Here is a 12974-nt window from a genome sequence, read left to right on the forward strand (position 1 = left end):
CAGAACCGGGGATTGAACTCAGGCCCTTGCGCTTGCCAGGGAAGCGCTTATTCCACTGAGCAGTCTCCCCGGTCCCGGTTGGTTACTTTTTTATGAACTCAAGAAACTACTGCATTCCAGCTGACAGTGATACCTGTTTAGCCACCCATCCCCAAGATTCTTTTGACCAGTGTAGATTTTCTCGTATTTAAATGTTTATTCCCTCTGGGGGAAATGGCAAATAAGGCTGTCCCTATATTCTCCTGAAACCGGCTTCCTGCTGGCACTGCTTCCTGTATCTTATCATCTGTGACAAAATGAGCTTTGACACTGAGGTTCAAGTTGCCTTAACTGCAGAATTTTCTCTTTATGAGAAGTTTCCGTTCCTACACTGGGTTATTTTATTAATCATAGAAACATGCTACTACAATACATATGGAGAGAAGAACACCAGAGAAGCTCTAGGTTAGTAAACCAACCTATATGATGCAGCTGCATTTTCTTGTAGAAGCATACCACAGAAGGCAGCCCATGCTTCAAGCTCTCAAATGAATTTTAAAATTATTTGATCTATACTTTCATGGCCATTTAGCTTAGAAAACAATATTAGCATAAGTCACTTTTTTCTATTTCTTAATTTAATTCTTGGCTGGTTCATATAGTCACATAGCGCAATGATTTTTTTTAAAAAAAATGCACACATACTATTTAGAAAAGAAAATATTGCTGTTATTCTTTCTCTAATATTCTCAAACCCCTACAGCCCTGTAACTCACTTCGCATTCTTTTGGTTGAGTGGGGAGCGAGAACATAAAAATATACTACCTTATACATCTTATAGCCTGACTCTAATGATTCACTGAGTAGCCTCAGTTTGGTGTCATTTTATCTGACCTCATCTTCTGCCACTCTCCCCATGATTCACTTTACAACAGCCATGCTAGTAAAGAGGCTGGGGTCCTCAAACACCCTACTGTCCCTTCTCAGGGTCCTAGTACTCCTTGCCCAAAAACCTTTCCCCCAGAGCTCTGCATTGATCACTCTTTCACTTCATAAATCTCACCTTGCATGTCGTCTTTCCAGAGACAGATCCTTGAAGACTTATCTAAATAACAATCCCCTTCCCATTTCCTAGATTTATTGTTCCTTACACACATTAGAAGTATTTATTGTGGTCTGTCTTCCTTTACTAAAACATGAGTTTACAGAAGTGATACTGTTTCTATTTTGTCTAACCACTGTATTCTCAGAACATAATCAAGGACAGCCACAGCTAGGCATAAGGGAGCATGCCTATAATCCCAGATATTCAGGAAAGAAGGTCATAAGTTTAAGGACAGCCTGGGAAACTTTGTAAGATTCTGTCTAAAAATAAAAATGGCTGGGGATATAGTCAGTGCATCCCTGGGTTCAGTGCCCAGTAATGCACACATACAGACATATATATGTACCTGACAGGCACAGAGAATGCCCTCAATACATATTTGTTGAATGAGTAAATGAGTATGTTGGAACTACCACTGTATCAATATATTACCTTTTGTTAAAAAATGGTGATATAGGTAGTGTTTGGGGTTTTTTGTCGGTTTTTTATAGGTAGTTCTTTGATCAAGGAAGTAATTACTTCTAAGCTATATTTCTTCAGTCTTCCTGGGCCAGGGAGTGGGAATTGGCACATAGAGGAAAACTGTCTCAGATTTTTCCAGGTCAAATATTCAGGCTTCATTTCACCCATGTTACAAAAAAAAATGGGACATCTTAACCTATCCATCCCACACAGGAGTGAGCCACAGGGCTTTTGTGTGCTGCATTTATTTTTATTGACACATCCATGGCAAGCCATGAGCTCAGAGGTTTGGAGCCTTGCTATTTGTCTAACATCTCTCTCCTAAGGGACCTTCATCACAGGCTGTTTTCCTGCCAACAGGCTTTAAGACTCAGCCTGAGCTGGCAAATTTATGGCTATTGAGGCTGTTATAACCCACTTCTTCATTGATAACATTAGCTTTGGGATTTGTAGAAGCCTCTCTTATTCAGAAATTTCCCTATAATCTTGTTTCCCCCTGGAAACTATACTAACAAGAATTGCTCTACTATAATATTAAAGAAATGTTAAAACTCTTTGCTTTGCCCCACAATGCAATATTGACAGCTTTTACCTTGCTTCTTTGCTGACTCTCCTGACCTGGTGTCTTCTTCTTTTTTTAATATGGAATGCTTCATGAATTTGTGTGTCATCCTTGCACAGAGCCCATGCTAATCTTCTCTGTATCATTCCAATTTTAGTATATGTGCTGCCGAAGCGAGCACTTTCTTCTCACTGTGAAAACTAAACTAGCCCAGGCAAAGAGGAGACTAATTTGGATGTTCCTCTTTTCCTGGACTCTCAGTCTTCCTCTTTATTTTCCCACTGAGTTTTACTTATAATTACTTATATCACCAATTTCTTTTTTTCTTTGTATTCCAACATACTCGTGTGTGTGTGTGTGTGTGTGTGTGTGTGTGTGTGTGTGTGTATGACCTCAGCTTGACTTTACAGCTAATCTATAACTAGCTTCAAACATGATATTTGGTATGTAATAGTTGCTCACAAAGTATTGTTTGCCTAGAATCAGCTGGCAAAAGATTTTTAAGCCCCTCTGAGTAATATCATGACTTTCCTTCTGCCCCTCAATTGCAGATGACTGGGTCCAATATTCAAAACAGTTCTTGCAAAATGTGATGCTAGCTCATATTTCATTTGCATCTCAATGACCCTGTCCTCTTCTATTTCTCCTCTTTCTTCTCCTCCTTTTCTTCTTTCTCATGCTGTGTGTATAACAGGCCAATTGGTAGTCTCTTCAGACTTCTGGAATCTTGACTGGTCATCTGCCTGTTCATGCCCCTTACTCATCTTCATCAACTCCAAAAGTGGCGACCATCAAGGGATCATCTTCCTCCGAAAATTCAAGCAATACCTTAACCCATCTCAAGTGTTTGACCTTTCAAAGGGTGGACCTGAAGCAGGGTAAGCATAGTGTAAGAGATATAATTTGGCATATGGAGGTAACTCCTCCCTGCATACATTCTTAACTAGGAATGGCTTCTGAAATCAATCCTTGTATGTAGGTAGGAAAGATCTATTCCTCAAGCCAGTATACAGACACCTAACTCCAGAGCATTTGTTTTGCCTGGTTGGAAGACTTTAACCTTCCTCCAGAAATCCCTTACCTTATAACCTACCCTCAATGTACCCTACTTTTCCAGTTGGAAGAGGTAAAATCATATGCTCTGAACTCAGAGGAAGAATACTATAACTGTCAGTTATTCTGTTTCCTGGAAATTCCTTCACTACTATAAGCCTATTTTAAAGGGGAACCATCTGGCTGCTCAGTTGTGGTTCCTGTCAGCCACTGGACATAAAAATGCAAGACACTCTTCTTTGGCCCTAGAAAATGCATTTGGGGATTTTTATGGTTTCTAGAGTAAGGTTAAGCACGAAAGAGGGTGAGTTAAGACAAGTCCTGACCTTGGACATCACCAGTGGAAAATTGCCTGTGGTTCTAGGTACAATAAAGATAGAAACTAAGAACAGATAGGTAGCCTGTTATCAGAGTGATAAATTAGCTGTCTTTGGCTCCTGCAGTTTTATAGGAGTTGTATAATCCAGCTGTTTAAGCAACAGTTGTTGCTTTTTCTTCCCTTCAGGCTGTGCATGTTTAAGAACTTTGCTCGCTTTCGTATTCTGGTTTGTGGTGGAGATGGCAGTGTGAGCTGGGTCCTGTCTCTGATTGATGAATTTGGATTACATGAAAGGGTAAGTCCCTGGTCTGCTCAATTTAGACCTTGATAGAAGGAATAATTGTGTGGCACTGTTTGTTCCATGAAGTCCCAAGTCTTCACTCTCCCTATTTAGAAAATATGCTTCCCATGGTTTTGATGGCTAACCTGACAAATCTAAACCTGCTTACCCAGACCATTTTCTCATCATTTATCTGTAAGAAGAAGAAATGAAGTTGATTGAAAGAATGAGTAGTTCCCATTCTCCAGGGTTCAAAGTGAAGAGCTAGACTGGGTGTGGTGGTGCATGCCTGTGATCCCAGCACTTAGGAGGCTGAGGCAGGAGAATTGTCATGAGTTCAAGGCCAGCCTCAGCTATGTAGTTCATCCTGAACTGCATAGAGAGAACCACAGTCATCATGAACTGCATAGTGAGACCCTATCTCAAAGAAACAAAAACAAAACAAAGGCAAAGAGCTGAAGGAGAAGAATGTAAGCAGTTTTTTAAGATGCCATAAACAGAATATAGCATCCAATCTCCTACTGAAGTTACTATATTTCTCACTGAGTCTCAAGAATGGCAGAGTCTTTCCTCTTCCTATTTCCCATCTGTAGCTCACATTGTTCTTCTAACTCCTGTCGCTTTTTTTCTGAGTACTACAACTACTAGCCCCATCTTAAGTAGAAACTTATAGCTACACTTCTCTTTTATAAACGTGGCTATAACTTTTGGCATGTTCTAACAACTTTGCTAAGTAAACTTTGTATTGCTAAGAGTGGAGTTCAACTCCTTAGTGAAAATTTTACTCCACCTCAAATATCCTCCTATTTACACTTCCTAGAATCTGAAGTCCCTTACAACTGGCCTAATGACCATAATTTTTTCTGAAAGAGCACCTTTCAGGTTCTTTCATGGGTAAAGCTTGGTAGAAGGACTGTCTGGAATAGGTGCCTCCTTTTACTCTTACAGTGTCAGTTGGCAATCATCCCACTTGGAACTGGCAATGATCTGGCCCGTGTCTTGGGTTGGGGTGCATACTGGAACAAAAGCAAATCACCACTGGACATCCTCAACAGAGTGGAACAGGCGAGCATGAGAATTCTAGACAGGTAAGTAACCAAAAGGCCAAATTCATTTGCCTTCTTCAGTCCCATACAAGTTACTCCCAGTTACATCATCTCAATTAGGGTCCAATTTCCTTTCTAGTTTCAGTCCAGAGCAGTTTGAGGGCATAGTCTCTTTAAAGAATTTGTCACCTTCAAATATCACTAAAGTTCTTCTTCAAACCTAAAAGATCCTAGATCAAAAGCCCCATGGATAAATGTCAGGACTTCTGTGAGCTTCTTTCAAATTGCATAGTCATTTACCTGTGTCAAAAGATTTTTTTGATACATGATGTCATCAGAGTCTCAAGAAATTTTTAACAAGGATGAAGTTCAGAGACTGGGTATGGTGGTGTGCGCCTGTAATCCCAGCACTTGGAAGGCTGTAAACAGGAGAATCACTATGCATCTGATGTAGTAGTGAGACCCTGAACATTCTGTAGACCCTTCCCTAAAAGACAGAAAAAAAGGATGAAGTTCAGCCCTAACTGCCTTAGATTATCCATGCTCTACAGAACAGACAGTACTGTCATTCTATCTCCTAAAGGGAAAAGAAGAAGATTTTCTATGACTGACTATTTGATCCTTGAATACCCATCAAGATAAATCTTGGGCAGGGCCCTGACATATGTATTTTACAGAAGTATCCCAAGTGACCTTGACATTATCTTTGGGTGAGAAGCACTGCTTTCTGGCAACCATGGGAAACCTAGAGAAGTCTCAAAGTGGAGCTTCTTCTCATAGTATACCTTGAAATCAGGTGTCCAGAGATTGTGTTAATAACCCCTCTAATCCACCTGGTCCCAATACACCTGTCTTACACCTCATTTCAGATGGAGTGTGATGATCCGTGAGACTCCAAAACAAATTCCATTGCTAACAGGACAGATTAAAATGGACACACCAAGATTTGAGGTAAATATTTTCTGGCTATAATTTGAACATCTTTTTAAAACTAAATGAAAGAAAAACATCCAATCAAAACAATGTTATAAAATTTCAAAACAAGATTTTGAGAGGAGAGTAGCAATGGTTAGAACATTGTAGATTGCTAACTTCAAGTAGTTGCTCATATTATGAGATATAAACATGAACAATTGATCAAAAAATAGAAGCATAAAACTTTCTTTTCAATGAACTAACAGTAATTAGCAGTATAACTATCTTATACCAATGTGTAATACTAGGGCCATGCTTGGAATGCCTGTAATTCTGTTCTTCTAAATGTGTACTGCTTCTAATGTCATATCAATTACTGCTATACTGTCTCTCAAGTAAACGTTTGTATTTAAAAAAGGGTAATAAATGAAAACAAGATACAAGAAAAAAATGTCATAGGACTGTCCAGCCTCAATGCTATATATGGTTAGATTTCTAAATTTCTGTGTAAAAATATGTAATTGCTTATTCCTATTTTTTATTTTTTATTTTTTCCATCACATTCTATAGGATTTTAAAGCTTAAATCATCAATACTTGATGGAAATCACCTGCTCCATGTTATGTCTAAGATGTTTGATATTCAGACAGATAGTGAGGTTAAGCTCAACTGTCTACATTATAGGGTAATAATATCCTTAAGCTTCTCTTCTGGAGGGTTAACAACAAGTTTGCAGACCAAAAATTAGAGTAAAGAAGGGCTGCAAGGACAGCTAACATTTTGGCCCTAGCCTTTCAAGGTCACTGAGGACTCAAGACATAAGAGAACCTGTACTATAACATCCTGTAACTCAGTGATATCCCAAATTTTCTGATCAAGGAGATTATGGGGCCACAGAGGAAAGTGATTGACAATGTATAATACACCTAAGGAGAGTCACCTGGAGAGAAAACATTCTCTCAGGCTTTCACAGAGAGCAACTTGGTCAAGCAATGGGCATGACTCATCCACATGGCTGACACTGACAAAGGATCTACAAATTGTGGTACAGGGTTTCAGGCTAAATCCTGAGGGGATTTCACTGACCTTAGCAGATACAAAAGTTAAATTTCTTGTTAAATGGGTCTTGCTTTCTCTTGGTCTTAACCATCCAGCAGAAAAGCATAAATATGATGTATAAAAAGTAAAGCCATATTAATATGCTGAGCTGTAAAAGGCTCAAGTCAACAACTTCTGACATTGCCAGTCCTATGGATAACCCACTACTATTATGGACTAGACTATATTGGATTATTTTGCTGAATTCACATATCTACAGTATTTAAATGGCAATGGAATACCCATCGCTGACAAAACTAAACAATAAAAGAGCATACAAATGAACAACCATTTTGTATCTGTATATACAAAATAGGATAGATATACAGCTACTTTATTAATTCAATGAGAAGAAAGATTTGTACTAATAGTATTTGGACAGGATATCCTGTCTGCATCTTGTACTATGAATAACTACTATGAAGACAACAATATGCAATGTATTAATTGTTGAAACTGTCCTACTAAACTGTTTTGAAACTGTGTCATTGCTATTTGTTTCTCAATAAAATTAATAACAAAGTAGTATAAATAAGTAAATTATATACACACACACACATCTTTTCCCTTTCTTCCTTTTACCTTTCCCCAATTCATTTCTTTTTCCTTTTTAGCAGTTTCTTCCCAATTCACAGTATCTATTATCCATATTGGGTCTTATTTGCTCTTTCAGTTTCTTATACTAGAGAGAAAACATGACTTTTGTACAGCAAACCTAATTTATTTCACTTACAAGTGGAGACCAAATTGGATCCATTTCCCTACAAATTGCTCAAGTTTATCCTTCATTATAACTGCATAAAATACCACTTCTTTTTATCCATTCTTCAGTTTATGGGCAATTGGGTTGTTTCCAAGATATACCTATGACAAATTGCACTGCTATAAACATGGATGCACAAATATTGTTGTGATATAATGTTTGTAATTCTTCTGGGAAGATACTCAGAAGGGAAATAGCTAGGTCAAGTGATATCTCTAATCCTATTCTTTTAAGAAATCTGCACATTGATTTTTAAAGTGGTTGCACCAGTCTACATTCCCACCAACAGTGGAGAAGTGTTCCTTTTTCCCTACAGCATTTGTTGTTGGTTGATTTCTTTTCTTTTCTTTTTTCTCCTCCCCCCTACCACAGAACCAGGGATTGAACACAGGCCCTTGCACTTGCCAGGCAAGTGCTTATTCTACTGAGCCATCTCCCTGGCCCCTGGTTTATTTCTCAATGATAGCCATTCTTTCTGGGGTGAGATGGAATCTCAGCGTTGTTACAATTTGCATCTCTCAAATAGCCAATGATGTTGAACATTTTTTCATGTATTTATTTGCCATTTGTATTTCTTCATCTGAGAAGTGTATGGTCATCTCAGATACCCAGATTTCAACTGGGTCTCTGAATTTTTGGGGCCTGATTTTTAAAAATATTTTTATATGTTGTAGATAGAATTTCTTTGTCTGAGGAACAGTCAGCTAATTTTTTTCTCTTTTTGTGGGTTTTGTTTTTACTCTGTTAGTGATTTCTTTTCATGTGCATAAACTTGTCAAAAAAATGAGATCCCTTAGGGTCGGCCAAAGAGCTCAGCAGATTAAAGCACCTGCAGTGCCAGCCCTGCCCCCGGGGCACACTGAGTGGGCAATTGAGACTGGGCATAGTGGTGCGTGCCTGTAATCCCAGCACTTGAGAAGCTGTAAACAGGAGAATCACTATGAGTCTGATCTAGTAGTGAGACCCTGAACACCCTATAGACCCTTCCCTAAAATACAAAAAAAAATGAGATTCCAGTTTTTGGTTCTTTGAAGTATTGGAAAAAGATATATGTATGTATGTATGTATTTTTTGCTATGGGCATACTTTAAATTCACCACAGCATTGTGAGTGTAATTGCTGTGAAGATTTTATGTTATTTCCTCTTTAAATTAATCTATTTTCTTCATCCTTTCTAAGAACATTTCATAGATTTCTGCCATCTGATATTTTTCTTTTCCCTTTTTGGCCCCTTACTCTACCAAAGTTGAGGGGGTTAGGAAATCTCCTTTTGGAGGTTGGTGGGTTTTACAGGTGACGACTATAGACATGAGAGGAAATTGTGGCTTGCATTGAGATTATTTAGTAGGATATTGTCTCCTTATAAATAATCTTCAGCTTTGTATGTCCAGTGCTAGTAGTTACTCCTTCTCTTAATTACTGTTTCCATCTATGTCCCTATATTTTGCCAGAAGAAATGCTCCTATTTATTACAGTATCCACAGAGACAATATTTTAGTACTTTTATGTGATAATTCTTAAAAATACCCCCTTTGTCTGTTCTCTATTCACACTACAACAATTTATTATTTGTGGTTGCTGTGCAGTATGGCAGGTGAGGTAGAGTGGGGAGAATGGGATTTGGTTGAATGAGTAGTGTTAGACACTAAGGGGGAGATTTGAAGGGAGGAATATTGGTAGATGAGAAGAAAAGTTTGATGTGGGTTCTGATTTAATTCAAGTACTTTTAGGTGAGTTGAAGGTATAGTATGAGGGGCTTCAGAGTATATTTTTGTGGGGGCAAGAGTGAGATATGAGATAAAGTGGTTCACTTCATGGTTAAGGAAAGTTTTAATATTGTTATGATAACCAGCTTATGGGGAGGACAGTATGACAGGTAAGATACAGAGGAGACAAAAACTTAGGGAGTATTAGGAATTGTATTAGTGAGGACAGGAGTGACTTGAGAGAACTAAATATATTGGATTTAGGAAATTGGGAGGAGGTGTTTGTCTGGGAAAAAAATAAAGGAATATGTTCATAGTATTGTCTCCTGGGTTTGAGGAGGCAAAACTCAATAAATAGCTGAGGCATGGGAGAGAACCTAGACACCTGTTAAGTCAGTCCTAATGAACAAATGTAGAAGAATATCAACATAATCAACACATGAAAGCATAAAAGAACAAAACATAACATTAATTGCTAAACAAATGAAGAAACATACAAAAATTTAAAGCAAAAAAAATTTTTAAAGCAATAAGATTTCCAATTGGAACATAAATTAGATATTATAATGAGACATTGCATATGTGATTCCTAAATAGCTTTTTTTCCAGAGTCTGGGTGCTCACATCCCATAATACCTTGGATCCTTCTACTGCAATACTAAAGTTAGCTTAGACCCAAGACCTCCTTTTGCCAGATTTCAGGCATTCTTGCAGAGTCTAATCCAGTCTGAGTTCTTGAATTAGGAACTCCTGCTGTCCCTCTCCCTGGGTGTGATTGGTGCATTCGGCAGACATTCACTGACATTAAATTGTCCACCGAGTCATAGGTATTCCTATGGAATCAATTCAACTACCATAGTAACATGCTGCTCTTTGCAATGAAATCTATCTGGAATAGTTGAAAAATAAAATACAATAAAACCCTGTCTTGGGTCTACCTTTAGTATAGAGAAGAAATTCACAGGTATAATTTAAACATTATAATAATCCAAGTCTTGCCCCAGCATTAATGTTCACTAAAAGTGATGAATGCATCTCCCCTACTGGGAAAAAAAAACAATATTCAATAGCAATTTAGTAGAATCAGTTTTCTAAAGCCCAGGGGCTTGGAGGATTGCATAGTGGTAGAGGGTAAGAGAAGAGAAATAGAAAAACATGTTAAAATATTCTTCATTGTGATATGGAAAGGAAGAGGACAAAGGGTCCTAGGGATGTCCAAGATATATTATTATGCATTTAAAATGTTATAGATGGGAAAACTGTGTACAACATTGGTAGTGATAAATGGGGATGGTGAAATATTCTATGACTAATGTAAATATTGGAGAGAAAGTTCAAGGGAAACAATTGAAAAGGTTGAGAAAAAAGTAAAATTAAGAATGAATAAAATGCACAAGAAAGAGGTCAGGTGAAGAGACATGGGTAAAAGTAGGAGTGATGTAAATAAACTGCAGAGAATTTCCTTACCCTTTATAAAGTACATTGATAGGGAAAAAAAGAAAAGCAGGCAAATCACAGATGCACAGACTGTCTCCTAAAAGAGAACAGTAAAATAATGGTATAAAAGTATGGGGGAAAATATAAAGGAGTAAAACAGCAAAGAGTATGAAACAAATTAAATAATAAAAATTTAAAAGTGCAATAAAAGTGAAAAAAATAGTACAATCAAAGACTAGTAGAAGCAAATTTTCAATTATTTTGGACACATAGCTCCTTTCCTCAGGCTGTTATTAAGGAGCAGAGGTTCAGGTAGTGTGTGTTCACATTTGAAGTCTGAGACTGAAGTCTGACCCCAGAACAGTACTGGGTATAGAGGTCTTCTAACAAGGAAAACAAGGCATAATGTGAGCTTCCAGCCCTTTGTAGCTCAGGTTAAAAATAGAGATGTGATCACCTAGCCCCTGCTCTCCAACTGCTGGCAGTCACCCATGATTGTCCTTCCTTAGTCCATTCTGGAAATTTGGCAGTGTGAAGCAACCATCGGAGAGTTCTGCAACCAAGGTGCAAACACCCAGCCCTTTCATGCAATGATATGCCCACCAGCTTCTGCTCTGTGCCACTTGGGCACCACACCACAGTCACTCACTCCGCTAAGGTGGAGACTCTGCTATGCCCAGTGTACTTGGAACACTCCACATAAACCCAAGTTGCCTGGGACATAGTGTTTGATGTCAGACAGAGACTCTGGTGGGTCTAGGATTAGAGCAAGACAGTGAGAGTTCAGTGTAGGTTCAAGGGAGCCTGGAGTGCTGGGTAGAGGCTCAGACTGTACCAGTGTTAGCTCTGTATGGCAGATGAATGTCTCAGTTTGATTGAGATAAACTGCAAGTGTCCAGTGGTGACTCAAGTGTACCAGGGGTCCAATATTAAAGACTAACACAGACAGAAGTTGCTTATTCAGCTGATGAGAGTCTGAGGATGAAGGGACAGACTGGGGGAAGGAGCAGCTCATGTTCACTCACCCCTGGTGTGTGCCAGTGAAAAATGCTGCCAGGCTGCAATGTCCTCTGTTTGGAGAAAGGACAGTGAAGTGAGAACTACATACCCCAAGAATATCTGTGTAGCTTTACTGTACTGCACCCACCAAATACTATCCCATCAGCTATTTGGGAACTTCTCAGAATGGCAATTACTGTGCTTGGCGCAGGCTGAGGCCCTGCAGGTAGTCATGTTGAACTGTCTTGCCTCTTTTGAGCCCCCATGCATATACTTTATTTAATCTATAAGTTTCTTCTCTCAAAGTGATTTTTTGCATTTAGATAAATATGCTTCCCCTTTTCCAGTTACCTGTGTTTTTAGTTGATTTTTTCTGAGTCTCTCTGATGTGACTCCTCTATTCAGTCATGCCAAAAATAGCTCAGTTTTTCCATCAGGGCTTTTGTTGTAGGGGGCTAATATTATGAGTTCTTTATATATTCCAGATATTAGTCCTCTGTGTGAGAACTATGTGACAAAATTTTTCCCATTCTGTGGTTCATCCTCTCCTCTATTTGTTGTTTCCTTTGCTGTGAAGGTTTTGAATTTAATACGTCATTTGTTGACTTTTGGTGTTGTTGCTTCTATACTTGGGATTCTGTTCATATAGTCCTTACTTATATTATCTTCCAGCAGATTCAGTATTCTTGCTTTTATATCTAGGTTTCCTATGCATATTGGTTTGATTTCAGAACAGGATGAGAGAAATAGGTTTATTTTTTTTATTTTAGTGTGTGGGGGGGGGTGTGGCCAGCTCAGCCCACCAGGGGGCGGGGCAGGCTGGCATGTGGTTTTGGGGGATTAAACCGTGGTCCCTGTGCTTTGCCAAGCTTGTTCCAAGTAGGTGCTTTAGACCACTGAGCCATCTCTCCAGCCCCGAGAAATAGGTTTAAATCCATCCTTTTGTGTATAGATAACCAGTTTGCCCAGTACCATTTGTTTGAAAAGTTATCTTTTCCAGTATATGTTTTTGGCTCCTTTGTAAAAAAAAAAATTATATAGCTGAAGGTTAATGAGGTGGTTTCTGCATCCTCAGTTCTGTTTTACTGCTCTACACATCTGTTTTTGTTCCAGTAACATGCTGGCTTTTCTTTTCTTTTTTTTATTTTTTAATTTTTCAAAGTTTTATTGATAAACAGATAGCAATGAGACAGTTTCAAATCAAATCGGAAGTACAGTTTCAACAAATAATACACTGCATATATTCTTCT

At 38.4% G+C, this 12974-nt stretch overlaps 1 protein-coding gene and 1 non-coding gene across 2 annotated transcripts in view; one reads left to right on the plus strand and one right to left on the minus strand.

Moving 5' to 3' along the window:
- The window catches only part of Dgkk (diacylglycerol kinase kappa), a 164710-nt gene that overhangs the window by 105151 nt on the left and 46585 nt on the right, over positions 1–12974 (plus strand). The window contains exons 9-12 of the mRNA XM_004646290.1: positions 2803–2986; positions 3667–3775; positions 4709–4848; positions 5676–5757. Coding sequence (XP_004646347.1) covers positions 2803–2986; positions 3667–3775; positions 4709–4848; positions 5676–5757 — 515 coding nt within the window. The remainder of the gene's footprint in view (positions 1–2802; positions 2987–3666; positions 3776–4708; positions 4849–5675; positions 5758–12974) is intronic.
- LOC111814070 lies at positions 2183–2289 on the minus strand. The gene has a single exon (XR_002819147.1). It is a non-coding gene; the product is annotated as a U6 spliceosomal RNA (small nuclear RNA).

This window comes from Octodon degus, unplaced genomic scaffold (assembly GCF_000260255.1).
Source record: "Octodon degus isolate 3935 unplaced genomic scaffold, OctDeg1.0 scaffold00263, whole genome shotgun sequence".
Classification (NCBI taxonomy): domain Eukaryota; kingdom Metazoa; phylum Chordata; class Mammalia; order Rodentia; family Octodontidae; genus Octodon; species Octodon degus.